This window comes from Narcine bancroftii, chromosome 6 (assembly GCF_036971445.1).
Source record: "Narcine bancroftii isolate sNarBan1 chromosome 6, sNarBan1.hap1, whole genome shotgun sequence".
NCBI classification, from domain to species: Eukaryota; Metazoa; Chordata; class Chondrichthyes; order Torpediniformes; family Narcinidae; genus Narcine; species Narcine bancroftii.
Window position 1 is genome coordinate 48,592,954 of NC_091474.1, and position 18,693 is coordinate 48,611,646.

The 18,693-nt window shown below is 42.7% G+C and overlaps 1 protein-coding gene across 6 annotated transcripts in view; it reads left to right on the forward strand.

Annotated features, from left to right (window-relative positions):
• The window catches only part of LOC138736067 (SH2B adapter protein 2), an 89,420-nt gene that overhangs the window by 30,168 nt on the left and 40,559 nt on the right, over nucleotides 1-18,693 (forward strand). For all 6 annotated transcript variants that reach the window (XM_069884938.1, XM_069884939.1, XM_069884937.1 and 3 more), the window contains 2 exons: nucleotides 5,352-5,443; nucleotides 12,009-12,091. In XM_069884938.1, coding sequence (XP_069741039.1) covers nucleotides 5,352-5,443; nucleotides 12,009-12,091 — 175 coding nt within the window. The remainder of the gene's footprint in view (nucleotides 1-5,351; nucleotides 5,444-12,008; nucleotides 12,092-18,693) is intronic.

The following is an 18,693-nucleotide window of genomic DNA, read 5'->3' on the forward strand; positions in this document are numbered from 1 at the left end:
ATACTTACGTGACATCACAGACATCCCTGAGGTTCTTATTTCTGCTGGTCAGTCAGAATTTCTACTCATCATTAGTGTAAACTGAACTCAAGAAAAAGCTGCACATACAAAAGAGAGAAATGTAAATAAAGAAAGAAATTAAATTTAAAAAAAACATAGACAATAACAGGCCCCTTCAACCCACAAGCCTGTGCCACCCAATTGACCTACAACCCCTGGTACGTTTTGAAGGGTGGGAGGAAACTGGAGCACCCGGAGAAATCCCACGTAGACACAGGGAGAACATACAAACTCCTCACAGACATTGCAGCATTCGAACCTCAGTCCTGGTCGCTGGCGCTGTAACAGAGTTGTGGTAACTGCAACACAAACCGTGCCGCCCCAAATTGTGTAAATAAATATTCAGTTATAAATAACATGCAAAGTAAAAATTCTTAAATGAGTCTGAGTCTTTTGTTTAGGTATCTGATAGTGGAGGGGTAACAATTGGTCCTGAACCTGGTCGTACAAGTCCTGTGACACTTGTATCTCTTCCCTGATGGCATCAGAATAGAGCATGTCCTGGGTGGTGTGGATCCTTGATGTTTGCTGCTGCTCTCCAATGGCAGCAATCCCTGTAGATGTCCTCAATGGCGGGGAGAATTTTGCCTGTGATGTCCTGTCCACTATATTTTACACAACTTTACACTCCGGGGTGTTGATGCCCCCATACCAGGCTGTTATGCAGCTGGTCAGCCCACCTTCCATTACACATCTGTAGAACTTTGCCAAGGTTTCCGACTTCATACCGAACCTCCGCAAACTCCTGTGGATATAAAAGATACTGATGTCCTTTCTTCATGATGACATTAGTATATTGGGACAAGGAAAGGTCCTTCAAGATGGTGAATCCCAGGAATTTAAATTTGCTCACCCTCTACCTCTGATGTCCCAATAATCACTGGATTGTACACTTCTGGTTTTCCCTTTCTAAAGTCTGCAATCAGTTTTTTGGTTTTGGTGGCACTGAGCAAGAGGTTGTTGTTCGTACATCATCCAGCCAAGTTTTCAGTCTCCTGAAATGCTGACTTTATTGCTCCCTTTTATACAACACGTTACAGTGGGACCTTCAGCAAATTTGTAAATGGTGTTGTTCTTGTGCCAAACCATGCAGTCGTAGGTGTAAGGCGAGCTGAGCAGGGAATTGAGAACAAAGCTGTGCGGTGCTCTGATGCTGGTGGAGATTGTTGAGGAGATGTTCTTGCCAATCTGCAGTGATTGGGATTTGAAGGACCCAATTATTCAATGGGGTATTGAGCTCGAGGTCTTGGAGTTTGCTGATCAGTTTTGATGTTGAATCCTGAACTGTAGTCAATAAGGAGCATCCTGATATTTGTGAATATGCTGTCCAGGTGTTCCAGAGCTTTGAGTAGAGCCAGTGAGATGGCATCTGTTGTAGTAGGGAAATTGGAATGGATCCATGTCGCCACTCAGATAAGAGATGCTTCAACACCAACCTCTCAGAACACTTCATTGTGGATGTGCATGGCACAGGTCGGTAATCATTTAGAGAGGTTACCACATTCTTCTTGGGCACCAGTACGTTTGAGGCCTGTATGGTTGGTACCATACCCCGTCAGAGTGAGATGCTGAGGATATCTGAATACATTGGGAAGTTGAGCACAGGTTCATCGGAGCACCTCACGGCTGCGTTTTAGCCCCCTGCTCAACTTACCTTACAGCCAGGGTACTCTGTGCAGATGGATGCTTTCCTTAGATTCACTCTCCTGAAGGCAGCCTCTTTGGATATTGACAGTAGAGGATCATCCGGGGACCTGCTTGTGCAATGGTTCTTCCTTGTTCTAGTGGTCAAATTGGGCAGGTGTAGAAGGCATTGAGCTCATCTGGGAGTGAAGCAGATTGTCATTTAGGCCTGGCCCCTGATGGAGGTGTTGGCCACTGGGAGATAGCAGGAGGGTAGCTCATATTGTTCCCACAATGAAGGGTGGCAGGGATAAGCCAAGAACTACAGGCCAATGAGCTTCGCTGGAAATTACTTGGAAATTTCCCCGAGGGAAAGGCAGGAGTTGAACAAGGAGAGTCTGCAGGGAAATCACCAAGTTCGAGTTTTAAAAAAAAATCATCATACAGGCACAACCTGACAAAACATCGTTCTCCGGTCCTTAATGCAAAATCATGCAGACATACATCCAGACATAGGACACATGAGACAAGTGATAGATAAGCAGTATGTATATACAAATATAAAAATAAATAAATATTGTTTAATAATCACCTCTCGGTGGGTTAGTATGAGCAGCTCAATTCAGTCGTTCAGCTGTCTCACTGCCTGTGGGAAGAAGCTCGTGAAGTTGATGAGCTTTTGAGGAGGTAACGGAATTGATGAAAGCAGGGTGTTAAATGTTGTCTTATGGATTTTTGTCAGGTATTTGACAGATCGGTATGCTGAGTAATGACTTGGTCAGCATGGAGAGATTGGGCCAGAGGGCCTGTTTCTGTGTTCTAAAACAATGTAGTAAATAGCATCTTTCCCATAGTTAGGTGATCAAACTACTCACAATACTCCAAATTTGGCCTCACCAATGACTTGTACAACTTCACCGTTACATCCCAACTCCTGCCTTATCTATATGTGATGGGATTTTCAAGGAATTATATGTCTATATCCCCAGATCCCTCTGTTCTACCGCTCTCCTCAATGCCCTACCATTTACCATGTATATCCTACCTCGGTCTGTCCTTCCAAAATGCAACATAGCACATTTGCTTGCATTAAATTCCATCTGCTATTTTGCAGGTTGTGTTTCCAGCTTCTCCAGATGCTGGTGGAAGCTTTGAAAGCCTTTTTAACTGTCCATTATACTTCAAACTGTTGTGTCATCTGCAAACATGCTGATCCAATTGACCAGATCATTAATATAGATGACAAACATGGATCCAACACCTATCCTTGAGGCACGCAACTTGTCACAGGCCTTCAGTCACAAAGGCGATCATCTTCTGCTACTCTGGCTTCTCCCACAAAGTCAATGTTTAATTCAGTTTACTACCTCATCCTGAATACTTAGCAACTGAACCTTCTAGACTTGTGGTTTTAAAACTGCCCCCCTAAACTCACATTTCCCCTTAGATAATCTCTATGCCATCGGTGCTCTGTGATTAGTAAGGGAATTCTTAAGGTGGGATGTGAGTGGGAAGGGAAGGTTGAGAATCACTGCTCTAGACCCAATTGTTACTGAAATATTTTGGCTGAGAAAAGTTGTCATTGGCCCATTTCCTTTGGAGTTATGAAACTGTGCACATAACGAGTTAATGAGGTACAATTAAAACTATAGTTTTCAAACTTTTACTTCCCACTCCCATACCACCTTAAGCGATTCCTTACTAATCACAGAGCACCTAAGGCATAGGAATTGCTTCAGGTGGAATGTGAGTTTAGGGGAGCAATTTGAGAAACCACTGTTTTTGACCAACTTTCCAAGTGGGACCTTATAAAAGGGCTTACTAGAAGCCATGTAGACAACATCATCATGGCCTTTCTTTTATCAACTTTCCTGGTAACCTCCCTGAAAAACTTAATGAGCCTATTTCTGCTCCTATATCTTTATGGAAAGTGTGTGTAGGGAAGTACTTTTGGATCTGGTGATCATGGTGCCATTAGAGTCAAGATAATTGTGGAAAAGGATAGGATAAAGCGAGCACTCAACGGTTCAAGGACAGGTTCTTTCCCTCCACCATCAGATTTCTGAATGAACAGACACTACCTCACTTTGAGTTTTTCTTTTTTCCACTATTTTTATTTTGAAATGTGGTTTATAGGAATATTCGCACTGTGATTCTGCCTCAAAACAACTCGTTTTGTGACTTGTTCATGCAAATAAATTCTGTCATCCTCAGTTTGAGACTGTAAATAGGAGGAAGGCCAATTTTGAGGGAACAAGAAAGGATCTAGTAAGTGTGGATTGGGACATGTTTTTTTTCTGGCAATGATGTGCTTGATCACTGGAAGGCCTTCGAACCATGACATTTAGAGAGTAAAATTTGTATGCTCCTGTCAAAATTGATGGCCTTGGTTTTCAAGAGATATTGAGGATCTGGTTAAGAGCAGGTATTGGCAATAAGGAACAAACAAGGTACTAAAGGAGTATTAAAAACAAATTGAACAAAGCACTTGAGGAGGAATTGAGGAAGGCTAAAAGAAAACAAGGTAGGAAATTTCTTTAGTTAGGTGAATCTGTGGAATTTGTTGCCACTGGCAGTTCTGGAAGACAAGATATTTGGTGTATTTAAGGGAGAGATTGATAGATTCTTGATTAGCCAGGGCATCAAAGATTATGTGAGAAGGCCAGGCAGTGGGGCTGATTAGGAAAATGGATCAGCTCATGATTGAATGGCAAGGCAGACTCGATGGGCTGCTCCTGGGTATGGCTTATGGTCTTAAGATCCCATGGATTTCTGCAGATCTATTAAAAGGATAGCAAGGGAGAAAATTGGTCATTAAAGAGTGGTCATCTATGTGTGGAACCAAAAGAAATTGGGAAGTCTCTTGAATTTTTTTTGCATCCATATTTACTCAGGAGACAGATGACGAATCTATGGAAATGAGGCAAAATGATGGTGAGGTCATGGGAGATTTGAAAGAAGTATATAAAATTATGATGGGTATCTGTTAGTTAAATGCAAACAGGATTTTTTGACTCAGGTTGGGTAAGCCAAGAATGAGGGTAAGGGTGAAAGGGGAAGTGTTTTGTGGGAACATTAGCTAAACTGATGCGGGTTTGATTTCAACATTTAAGAGAATAGGATAAGGGAACATTTAAGAGAATTAAATAGGTGTATGGATGTGATGTTTATGGAGGACTATTGCCAGGGTGCAAGTCGATGGAACTTGGTGAAATAATTTAATTTTTATAAAAATTTAGACACTCAGCATGGTAATAGGCCATTTCAGCCCACGAGTCCGTGCTGCCGAATTTAAACCCAATTAATATTCACCCCTGATATGTTTCAAATGGTGGGAGGAAACCAGAGCCCCTTTGAAAACCCACGCAGACACAGGGAGAGTGTACAAACTCCTTACAGACAGCGTGGGATTTGAACCCCAGTCCAATCTCTGTAAAGGGGCTGCGTTAACCGCTATGCCAACCGTGCCGACCTAATAATTAGACACAGATGAGATGTGCTGTAGTCTACTGCTCTATGGTGTGGTATGTGATCTGCTACAAAGCATTCTGCAGTGGGTGGACAAAACCAGAGCCCATAGCATTCTCCAATGTACTGAACTCATTGTGCATGCAGTTATCATTCTGTGTACGTTCCTACGCTACTAGAAAGAGTGACTTGTGTTACAGGTGGAGAATGGTGCAGAATACATCCTGGAGACCATTGACTCTCTGCAGAAACATTCGTGGGTAGCTGACATTCAGGACTGCATGGACCCAGGGTAAGGGCAACATCACTGTTTCTCTGCTCAGATTAAACAGACAAAAATGTCAAGTGAATATGCTTTATCTGTAAATCAAACTACAAAACTGGTAGCAAAAATACTTTTTTCACAATAAATGAGTTACAAAAAACCCCCTTAGTTTCATATCCATACACTGTTTCATTCATTTATGTTTCGTAGCATTGCCACCACTGTTGCACCTTGTAGTTACTTCCCTCTGTTTTTTAAAAATTTTTTAAAAATTGACCAAAATACATACTGACCAAAATACACACCAACATTTCCCTCTTGAATATACACAGTGTCATTTTCTCCCCTTTTACCCCCTCCCTTCCCTCCCTCCTTCTCACCCCCTCCCCACCCACTCAACGATCAACATATACGATACATTAAACCCATTAAACAATGTCATCACACAATGAAAATAAACAAGAAAATTGTGTCTTCTACTTTTACATACTGGGTCGGCTCATTTCGTCATCTTCTCATTCTGTCATTTTAGGTGGTGGAGGTCTGCGGTAGGACTTCTCTGTTGTGTTCCATGCACGGTTCCAAAATTTGTTCGAATACTGTGATGTTATTTCTTAAATTATATTTTATTTTTTCCAATGGAATACATTTATTCATTTCTATGCACCATTGCTGTATTCTCAGGCTCTCTTCTGATTTCCAGGTTGACATAATACATTTTTTTGCTACAGCTATCATAATAAATCTTTTTTGTGCTCCATCCAAATCGAGTCCAAGTTCTTTACTTATATTACTTAGAAGAAAGATCTCTGGATTTTTTGGTATGTTGCTTTTTGTGATTTTATTTAATACCTGATTTAGATCTTCCCAAAACTTTTCCACTTTCTCACATGCGCAAATTGCATGTACTGTTGTTCCCGTTTTCTTCTTACAGCAAAAACATAAATCTGATACTGTTGGGTCCCATTTATTTAACTTTTTGGGCGTAGTGTACAGCCTGTGTAACCAATTATATTGTATCATGCGTAACCTTGTGTTTATTGAATTTCTCATAGTTCCGGAGCATAGCTTTTCCCATGTTTCATTCTTTATCTTTATGTTTAGATCTTGTTCCCACTTTTGTTTGGGTTTGCAGCTTGTTTCTTGTTCTCTTTCTCTTGCAGTTTGATGTACATGTTTGTTATAAATCTTTTAATTATCATTGTGTCTGTAATCACATATTCAAAATTGCTTCCTTCTGGTAACCTCAGCCTGCTTCCCAATTTGTCCTTCAAGTAGGTTTTCAGTTGGTGGTATGCAAACATTGTACCATGAGTTATACCATATTTGCACTTCATTTTCTATTCTTTTGATCCCTTTTCTCTCCCATTCTCTGAAGGAAAGGTTATCTATTGTGAAGGGGATTAGTTGATTTTGCATCAATATTAATTTTGGTAGTTGATAATTTGTTTTTTTTCCTTTCTACGTGAATCTTCTTCCAAATGTTGAGCAGATGGTGCAGTACTGGTGAATTCCCATGTTGCACCAGCTCTTCCCTCTTTTTTGTTTTTGAGGGTCTCAGTCCCTCACTGCCCAGTGATGGACTCCAGACTGTGTTCCTTCCCTTCAGCGACCTCACATTGACTGCGCCAGGCTTCAGGATGCCCCTCAGCATGTAGTCCTGCAGCCTGGAATGTGCCAGGCAGCAACCTGAACCGACATCTCCATGTGCTGAAAGACCAACAGGTTCTGGCCAGGCCAAAGTCTGTCTTTCACTGAGTTGATGGTCTTCTAGTAGTTCTAGATGTCTGAATCTGTGCGCTTTCCTGGGAACAATCCGTTATTCAGAGACTGCTCTGGCACACTGCTGCTGGGATGAACCATTACAAGGACCCTTGCAACTGTCTCCACATACTTTTAGTGAATCTGCATTCTTCAAAGAGGTGGGCAACTCTCTCCACTCCACCACCAAAGACTCAGGCCAGAAATGACAAGAATGAAAGTAGGGCTGCAAAAGGATAAAGGAGGCAACATTCACCTGGAGGTAGAGGAGGGTGGGGAGGACCTAAATTAATACTTTGCTTCAGTATTTATGACCCTGATCAGGGTGAGGTCAGAATAGTACAGGCTGGTGTGCTGGATGATGTTGAGATTAAGGAAGAAGAAATACTGGATCTTCTTAAAAACATTAAGATTGATATGTCTCCAGGGCTGGACAAGATATGCCCCAAGTTGCTGTGGGAAGTGAGGGGAGATATAGCTGGGACTGGCTATAAGCTTCAAGTCCTCTATAGCCACAGGGAAGATGCCAGAGGATTGAAGGATAGCAAATGTGGTCTCCTTGTTTAAAAAAAGTAATAGGGAGAATCCTGGGAATCAGAGACGAGTGAGTCTTGTGTCAGTAGTGGGCAAACTATCGGTGAGGAAACTTAAGGATGGGATCTACGAGCATTGGGAGATAGGGCGGCAAGGTTGGCATAGCGATTAGCGTAACATCTTTACAGCGCCAACGATCGGGACCAGGGTTCAAATCCTACGCTGTCTGTAAGGAGTTTGTATATTCTTCCCATGTCTGTGTGGGTTTTTCCCGGGGGCTCCGGTTTCCTCCCACTATTTGAAACACACCGTGTGTGTTGGTTAATTGGGTGTAAATTGGGAGGCTCGGACTCGTGGTCCGAAATGGCCCGTTATCATGCAGTATGTCTTTACTTAAGTGTTTTGAGGAGGTAACAAAAGAAATTAATGAGAGTAGGGTAGTAGGAATGGTCTATATGGATTTCAGTGAGGTATTTGACAAGTACCCCATGAGAGAAATATTCAGAAAGTCATGAGAATTGGCTGTGTGGATAAAAAATTGGCTTGCATATAGAAAGCAGAGAGTAGTAGTGGAAGGAAAGTATTTTGCCTGGAGGTCGGTGACTAGCAAGGATCTGTTCCGGGACCCCCTGCTCTTCGTGAATTTTATAAATGACTTGGATGAAGAGACGGAAGGATGGTCAGTAAGTTTGCGGATGATATGAAGGTTGGAGGAGTTGTGAATGGGGCTGAAGGTTTTACATTACAAAAGGATATAGTCAAGATGCACAGTTGGGCAGAAAAGTGGCAGATGGAGTTCAATCCAGATAAGTGTGAGGTGATGCATTTTGGAAGGACAAACCAGAAGGCTGAGTACAGGGTTAATGGTTGATTACTTAAGAGTGTGGATGAACAGAGTAGAGTCCAAATCCAAGTACCTGTAAAGGTCACCATGCAGGATGCTGTCTAAATTGGAAAATAAGTCTGATGAGGCAAGGTTTGCAGATCTGGGACTTTTTTCTTTGGAGCGTAGAAGGATGAGAGGAGACTTAATAGAGGTCTACAAGATTATGAGAGGGATAGATAAGGTGGACAGCCAGTGTCTTTATCCCAGGGCAGGAATATTTTACAGCATTGGATATCTGTACAATGAATGATCTGAAAGGACAGTGATTCATTGTAATTATTCCCATTGATTCTATTAATCGCTAAATGCGAATTCGTCTTAAGTGAGTAAAAATCAGGACGAATGAATCACGTAAAGAGGGGGTTTGCCTGTATTTCATTGCAAGAGGCAGTACTGGGAAGAACTCCAGGTGTGGATGGCTCAGGAGACTAGATATTTTCACCATAATAGAAACATTGCTGAGATAAGGCCAGGCTCAAATTTATAGGGTACAGATACTACAGGCACGATGGAGGGGGCAGGTAAGAGAGGAGGACAAGGGAGATATACCAACAATGATTAGAGAGGATATTCTTGGGAGATGTCCAATGAAATTGTCCGTGTAAAACTTAGAAACAAGCGAATGACCACCATTGCGCTGTTGCAGGCCCCCAGACAATCAACATGTGTCGGGAGATTGCAGTAAGAATATAGGGTAGTGCTACTGGATGACTTTCACTTACTGAATGTTGACTGGGACTCCCACAGTACAAAGGGCTTGGACAGAGTGGAACTCTGTCCCAGACTTATAAGGTAAGTGTGTCCCAGAGAACTTCCTCAATCAGTTTACTGATGGCCCAACACTGTAGAGAATGAGACCGGCAAGTGATTGAAGTGACAGTGGGGAGCACAATGATCAGAACTCCATTCATTTTAAACTAGTTCTGGAGAAAGATGGGACTGGTCCAAAAGTTAAAGTCCTTAATTGGGGCAAGGTTGATTTTGGATCCATGAGGTGGGAAGTTGCAAAAGTTAATTGTGAGAGGATGTTTGTAGGAGAGGGGATGGAGGGAAAGTTGGATGTTGTTAAAGGTGAGATAGGGAGAATTTAGGCACTGATGTTGGCAACTCGAGTTTAGGAACCCACATAGACTGCAGGCCACTGGCGACCAGGCACGAAACTAGTGTCGGAACCAGGTATTGGAACTGGGATGCAAGAGGGAGCCGAGGGCACTGAAGGCTTCCTGATCATATTGGAGGTTTGGATCTGGAGCTCAGGTTGCCTATGGTTTGGACTGGAGTCTGTAGCTGCATAGACTTCGGGAGCACTGGAGAGGAATCCACGGATATTCTGGAAGGATTCTCTTTTACCTCTTTCTCTGATTGTAAGAGGCGTTTGGCAGTTTCTGCTGATGGTGAATCTGTTTGCCTTACAGCAGACTAAAAGCAAATTTTGTGTAATATTACAACTTTTATTAGATGACAATAAAGAATTAATTTTTAAAAAAGAATTAGAAATACAGCACTTTAACAGGCCAATTCGGCCCTAAAAGTTTGTGCTACTCAATTTACACCTCTTTAACCTACACCCCGGTATGATTTTCTTTTATTTTGAACGGTGGGTGGAAACCGGGGCCCCCAGAGAAAACTCACGCAAACATGGGGAGAACATATAAACTCCTTACAGACTGTGTGGGACTCGAACCCAGATCTAGTCCCAATCGCTAGTGCTGTAAAGGTGTTGTATTGTTAATGTCGAATCTATGAATACCCAGCGTGTGAACCTTCCTGACTAATCTCTCTTGTGGAACCTTATCAAAGACCTTACTAAAATCCATGTAGACAATATCCACACCCTTTCCTTCATCAAGTAACCACCTCGAGAAACTCTGTAAGATTGGTTAAACATCACCTACCACGCACAAAGCCAAATATTTATATATCGAATCTCTTAGGACACCTTCCAATAATTTACCTTTGACTGACGAAAGACTCACTGGCCTATAATATCCAGGGTAACTTTTGGAGCCTTTTTAAACAATGGAACAGAATGAACTACCCTCCATTCGTCCAGCACCTCACCTGTGGCTAAGGACATTTTAAATGTTTCTGCCAGGGGGCCTGCAAGTTCCACATATCCCTTCCTTAAGGTAAGAGAGAATATTTTGTCAGGCCCTGGGGATTTATCCACACTTATTTGCAAGCACCACCTCCTCTTTAATCTGTATTGGTTCCATGACCTCGCTGCTTGTTTTCCTTACTTCCCACGTCCCTGTGCCATTACCTGAGTAAATACAAATTCAAAAAAATATTAAGGTATTTCCCATCTCTTCTTGCTCCATATGTAGCCAGCCACTCTTCTTCAAGAAGACGAATTTTGTCCCTTACTATACTTTTGCCCTTAATATTACCTTAACATTTTCCTTCATTTTTTGCCAAAGCAACCTTGTGTCATTTAGCTCTCCTGATTTCCTTAAATTTTTTCTCCCATTTTAAAACTCCTCAAGTGCCCCATTTCCTCTGTCTATACTGCTATATATCTCTCTTCTTTTTAACCAGATCCCCAATATTTCTTGAAGGTAGGAGGGTTGTTTTTTTGTAGGAATATGTAGGTCAGCACAACATTGAAGGTCGAAGGGCCTGTACTGTGCTGTAGTATTCTATGTTCCAATATACAAAATATTTTTCAAGTATATTATAATGGATTTGTGTTAATCTTTAATGTTAAAATATATTTCTCATATATAAAAATGTCTAGTAAAGTAAATTGTAGAGTTAAAATGTGTCTATATTCTCAGTAAGTTAGTTTGGGTGGTTACAGGGGCAAAGACAACACATTAGTATTTTAAACACACATTATTCTTTGAGATAGAAAACTGAAGCCCATTTGAGACGAAAATGGATGCTGATTGAAGTTAGAGTCAAGAAAATGAAAAGGATTTATGGTTCTTGAGATATTGGAAACAACGGGTGTTATTTCAGAAGCACCTTTATAAACGGACGGTCATTTTAGTTCTGAGGAAAGCAGTCCTTTTGGAGACATAAGTGGACGGATGCTTTTAGCATTCGTGTCGAAAGACCTTATGAGCTTCAAAGCATGCTGGCTCTGGAGCTTCCCCTGACTGCCCCACTCCCAATGGTCCTGTCCCCTTACTGATTTGTTTATACCCCCTCTGATTTCCCCTCAACCAATGCTCCACCTCAGGGGCAATTTTCAGTGAGAGGAATCCTACACACTCACAGGGATAACATGCAAACTCCACACGGACCTTGCGAGAACTAAAGCGGTGCTGTTACCTGCTGTTTTCACCCCCTTTCTCTCTTGCTCACCCCAGTGTCATCTTGCACCTTGCCTGTTAATGAAAGTGTTGTCCTCAGCTAACTGGCCAGTGTCCTGTGTGCCCGAGTTGACTTCATGTTCATCCTGTGCAGAGAGAGTGAAGAGGACTTGGAGCTGGAGAATGTGACTGCCAGGGTCTCGCCCTCCGTTGCCCCCTGTACCTTTGCTTCCGATGGTAAGTGTGAGCCAGGAGTTTCTTCCTGAACTGGTTTTCCACTTCGCAGGTTGGGATTGGTTGATGGCTGCAGCATGCTCTTTATTGTTGCATACGATGCTCATAATCAACCTGGTCAGTGTGTAGGAGTGGGCCTGTTTGTCAGAAGATCTCCTTGTGGGGTTGCTGATGGACTTGGTGAATCTGGCTATTCACAGTTGAGGGGGTGGAGCGAGCTGACTGTCTGCCCCTCTTTAGGAGTTAGGTCTATGCTGGAGCACGCAGTATCCAGGGGCAGTAGCCAAGTTCCAGGAATGATGGGACACCCCAGGGGGCACGCATGTGTGCTTGATGGTGATGTAAAATACTGAGTAATAGAGAGGCGGTGGTGATTACTGCTTCTCGCCATTTTGTTTGCTCCTTATGGTTTTTAGTTGTAGCTGTGTGTGTGCTTTGTCTCTTGGTGTACACCTCAGGCCACAAGCAAGTTGGCAGCCCAGCTCCAGATCACAAATATCGCTCTTCCTTCCATGCCCTGGTGACGTTGAATTGTTTCTTCAGATTCCCAGGATTTCTGTCTCTCTTCCCCTCGGTGTGGATGGGTGGCAGCAATTCTCACCTACACCCAGCCCAAGTCCTTGAGTGGGTGCTGGAACTGGGAAGGTCCAGTTCAGATTGATTCAGGTCAAACCTTTAATTTTGAAGCATTTAATTTTAAAGTGAAAGGTAATATCTGCTCAGACCCTGGCCTTTTGCTGGTTGAGTTGTGGGCACAGTTCAAGGGCAAGCTGAGGACTGAAGGGTGAGAATGAAGAGCATTGCATGCTGCCGTTGTGTTCCAATAATCACCAATCCAGGGGTTGTGGTGACCTCTGATCTCAGCACCAAGACCATTCTTATTCTGATTGGTTGTGGATCTAGAATATTCCATTGCCAGGTGCTGATGCGCCGCCAGGGAGTATTAAATGTGTGTCTGTTTCCTCAGAGGGGTGTGTGTGTGTGTGAGGGCTTATGAGAGTTGGTTGTCATACAGCTAAATACAATGTGTAGATTCACCAACATTCGTACTGCGCAGATTCAGTATAATTAATACATGCCACAACAAAGAAGAATAAAGCAAATACATTTTAGCAATAATAGATCAAGGGACTGATTTTCCTGTGTTCAAGAACATCAAACGTTCTTTCTTAGGCTGTTCGGCCTAAGATTTGTGCCAAATTATATAAACCTACTCAACAAACTAAACCTTCCCGACCTCACATCAATAACCTTTTTCTTGCATCCATGTGCTTGTCTGAGTTTTTTTTTTAAATGTTCATATTGTACCAGCCTAAACCCCACCCTTGGCAATTAATTCTAGGCACCTACACTGTGTGGGGTGGGGGGGGAACAAAACACCTTCTGTAAACTTTCCTCCCCTTGCACAGATGTTCTCTGGTGTTTGCTAGTTTCAACCTGGGAAGAGAGTGCTGGCTGCCCACACTAATTGTACTTCTCATAATCTTGTCAACCTCTATTATGTCACTTCTCATCTTTCTTTGTGCTAAAGAGAAAATCCCGAGCTCTGCTAATCTTGCCTGATGGGACATATTCTCCAATCCAGGCAACATCCTGGTAAATGTCTGCACCTTCTCCATAGCTTCCATATCTTTAATGAGGTGACTAGAACAGAACACAATATTCCAAGTGTGGTCTAACCAGAGTTTTATAGATTCTTCCACATTGTTAAAAATCTGACCATTAACTATGTACTCTGCCTTCAGGTTTGACCTTCCTAAATGCATCACTTCAGACTTAACTGGATTGAATACCATCAGCCACTTTTACACTCAACTTGGCATCCTGTCTGTCCTGTGACAACCTAAACTATCCACAATACCTCCTTTCTTACTACCATCTGCAAACCTACTAACCCATTCCTCTACTTCTTCGTGCAAATCATTTATACAAATCACAAAGAATAGGAGTCCCAGAACAGATCCCTGCGGAACTCTACAAGTCACTAACCTTGTAGCAGAAAACATTCCTTCTACTACCATCCTCGGCTTTCTGCAGGCAAGCCAATTCTGATTCCACACAGATAAGGTTCCATGTAACCCATGCCTCATGAATTTCTTAATGAGTCTATCATGGAGGATGTTGTCCAATAGAAGCAGAGAACCATCAAACATTACAGAAATGGGCCATTCTGCCATTTTTGTTTCTGCTGAACTATTTTTCTGCCTCGTCCCACTGACCTGCACACAACCCATAGCCCTCCATGCCCCTCCCATCCATGTACCTGTCCAAATTCTTCTTAAATGTTAAAATTGAACCCGCAGCTCATTCCACATTTTTACCACTCTCTGTGAAGAAATCCTCTCTAATGTTCCCCCTAAACTTTTCCCCTTTCACCCTTAACCCATGTCCTCTGGTTTGTATCTCACCTAATCTCATTGATAAAAGCCGACTTGCATTTTCTCAAACTGTACGCCTTTTAATTTTGTGTACCTCCATCAAATCTCCTCTCATTCTTCTGAGGTCCTAAGTAAAAACATAGTGCTGGAGAAACTCAGCTGGTCACACAGTATACTTTATTTAGCAAGGATAAAGATACATAACCAATATTTCATCAAGGTATGACTGTTTGACCAGATGAGTTTTTCCAGTGTTGTGATTTTACTTCAACCACGGTGTCTGAAGACTTATGTGTTTTACTTTTTTAAAGAAGTCCTAACCGGTTAAACCTTTTAATTCCATTCCTGAAGTCCCAGCAACATTCTAGTAAATCTCTCTGCACTCTTTCTATCTTATTGATATCTTTCCTGTAGTTATGTGACCAAAACTGCACACAATATTCCAAATTTAGCCTCACCAAACAACTTTACCAGAACATCCCAAGTCCTCTGCTCATAACTTTGATTTATGAAGGCCAATATGCCAAAACCTCTCTTTACAACACTTTTTACCTGTGACACTACTTTCAGAGAATTATGTATCTATATTTCCAGATCCCTCTGTCTATCACACTTACTTCTCAATACCCACCATTTATCGTCTACGTCCTTTCTTGGTTTGTCCTTCCAAAATGCAAAACCTCACACTTGTCTGCATTAAATTCCATCTGCCATTTTTCAGTCCATTTTTCCAGCTGGCCCAAATCCCTCTGCAAACTTAGAAAACCTTCCTCACTGTCCACAATGCATCCAATTTTAGTGTCTGCAAACTTTCCCACATTATCATCCAGATTGTTGATATAGATGACAAACAACAATGGTCCAGGCACCATGAGGAATATTACTAGCCACAGGTCTCCAGTTTGAGAAGCAATCATCCACACTAATCTCTGACTTTTCTCGTCTAGCCAATGTCAAATCCAGTTTGCTACCTCACCATGAATAGAGAGCGTCTGAACCTTCCTGACTAACATATCATTTGGGACCTTGTCAAATACCTTACGAAAGTTCATGTAGACAACATCCACCGCCTTTCCTTCATCAACTTACTGGTAACCTCCTTAAAAAAAACTATCGGATTGGTTAAACTTGACCTCCTACACACAAAGCCATGTTGACTCCCCCTAATCAGTCCTTGGCTATCCAAATTCTTGCATATCCAATTTCTTTGAACAACTTCCAATAATTTACCTATGACTGACCTCAGACTCACCAGCCTATAATTTCCAGGGTTACTTTTGAAGCCCTTTTTTAAACATGAGTTACCCTCCAGTTCGCTGGCACCATACCTGTGGATAAGGACATTTTAAATATTTCTGCCAGAGTCCCTGCAGTTTCTACACTAGCTTCCTTCAAGGTCCAAGGGAATATCTTGTCAGGCACCATGGATTTATCCACCCTTATTTGCTTTAAGACAGCAACCACTTCCTCTTTAATCCGTATACGTTCCATGACCTGCTTGTTTTCCTAAATTCCTTAGACTATGCTCGTTTCCTTTGAAAAAATATTTAAGATCTTTCCCCATCTCTTTTGGCTACAGACATAGCCAACCATTCTGATCTTCAAGGGGACCAATTTTGTCCCTTACTATCCTTTTGTTCTTAAATTACTTTTAGAAAACAGATTTTCCTTCACATTGTCTGCTGATGCAAGCTCATGTTTTTTTTTTTAGCCTTCCTTGCATTTTTATACTCCTCAACTTCATTTACTCCATGTTGCCTATACGTGCTATACACCTCTCTCTCCTTCCGAATCAGATCCCCAATATCCCTCAAAATCCAAGTTTCCTATAGCAGTTATCTTTGCGTTTAATCCAGATAGGACCATATAAACTCTGTACTTTCAAAATGTCACCTTTGAAGGTCTTCCACATCATTGCCAGAAAATAACATCCCATTACTTCTAGATCCTTCTTATTTCCTCAAAATTGGCCTTTCTCCAATTTAGAGTCTCAACCTGAAGCCCAAACCTATCCTTCTCCATAATTACCTTGAACCTAATGGCATTATGATCACTGGACCCAAAATGTTCACCTACATATACTTCTGTCACCTGATCCTGTATTACACTCTCTAGTCGGTACCTCTATATATTGATTTAGAAAAGGTTCGTGAACTCATTTGTCAAACTCTAAGCAATTTCACCCTTTTACAGTATGGGAGTCCCAGTCAATATGTGAAAAATTAAAATCTCCTACAATCACAACCTTGTGTTTTCTGTAGCTGTCTGCTATCTCTCCACAGATTTGCTACTCCAATTCTCATTGACTATTGGGGTGTCTATAATACTTCCCCAGAAGTGTGGTCATACCTTTCCTGTTCCTCAGCTCTACCCATATAGCCTCAGTAGACAAGCCCTCTGGTCTGTCCTGCTGTGATTTTTTTCCCTGACGAGCAATGCCACTCTTCCCCCTTTCATCCCTCCCACTCTATCATGACTGAAACAACAGAAGCCCCAGACATTGAGCTGCCCATCTTGCAACCAAATTTCACTAATGGCCACAATGTTATAATTCCACATGCACTCAGCTCGTCTGCCTTTCCTACAATACTGCTTGCATTGGAATAGATGTATCTGAGAACATTTCCACCACGTACAACCCTTTGACTGCTGATGTTCATTCCCCATTCTGCTCTAGCACTGTCGCTCCTATCCACTTAAAAATCTAGTTAAACCCCGCCCCCCCCAGGAGCAAGACTACCAAACTTTCCTGCAGGATATTAATCCCCTCCAGTTCAGATGCAAACCGTCCTGTCGGAACAGGTCCCACCTTCCCTGGAGGAGAGCCCAATGATGCAGAAATCTGAAGCCCTCCCTCCTACACCATATCTCTAGCCATGTGTTGAGCTGCATTATCTTCCTATTTCTAACCTCACCAGCACGTAGCCCTGGTAGCAATCCTGAGATCACAACCCTGGAGCTCCTGTCCTTCAATTTTGCTCCTAACTCTCTGAACTCTCCTTACAGGACCTTCTCACCCTTCCTACCCACATTGTTGGTCCCAACATGGAGCACGATATCTGTTTGCTCACCCTCCCTCCTGAGAATGCCATAAATACGATCTATCTCTGCCCCTGGCTCTAAGGAGGCAACAGACCATCCGATATTCTCAATCCCTTTCATGGAGCCTCATCTTTCCCCCAACTATGGAATTGCCTATCACTACAGCTTGCCTCTTCCCTTCCCTTCTTAGCCATGGGACCAGACTCTGTGCCAGAGACCAGACTGCCTTGGCTTGTCCCTAGTTTGTTGTTTCCATCCCGCCCCCAAACAGTATCCAAAATGGTTTACTTGTTAGTGAGGGGAATGACCACAAGGGTGTCCTGCACTAAGTGCACGTTTCCTTTCCCCTCCTGACTGTCACCCAGCTACCCTTCTCCTGCCTCCTTGGTGTTATAGCATCCCTGTTCATGGGTGTATCTAGGGTATGGCAGCGAAGGCACATGCCTTAGGCACCACTTGCAGGGGGGCATGTCTGTCCTTGCTTTGCCCGCCCAATATCCGAGTCCCAAGCCCAACAAAAAAATCTCCATCCTAGAGGGGCTTTACTGCTGGAGCTCACTTGAGTGCCTCATCGGGCCACCCTGGGCCAGCAATTCATCAGGCCGCTTTAGCGCTTCTCTCTATGTGGGATCAATGGGCAAAATGGCTGTCTTTCTTACCCATAATCCCCCACACAGCTGGAATTGTTCTGCCAGGGAAACACAGCGTGGTTCTAGCTGCGTGGAGGATTATGGATAAGGAAGACGGCCATTTTGCTCATTGATCCTGCATTGAGTGAGGTGCTGGAGTGACCCTGAAGCAGCCCGATTAGATGCCTGCCTGGAGCAGCCCGGTGAGGTGCCGGAGTGACGCTCTGGTGAGCTATGGCAGCACTGCACCAGGGCCAGCGTTACCATTACGTGAACTAGACTTCAGAAGGGGTGCTGGTGACCCTCTGAACAATTGCAAGTAAGACTTCATTTTGCCCTGAAGTAGCAGCAACGTTTATGTTTGCAGCCGTTGGATGCGGTTTAAACTAATTTGGCAGGGGGATGGGAACCTGTATGATAAGGCAAAGGACAGAAAAGATAAAATAGGAAAAGTTGGGTTAGGCAGCGAAAGTAAAAATTCAGAAAGAGCAAGGAGGGTGAAAAAAGCAAATCTGAAGGCTTTATATCTTAATGCAAGAAGCATTTGGAACAAGGT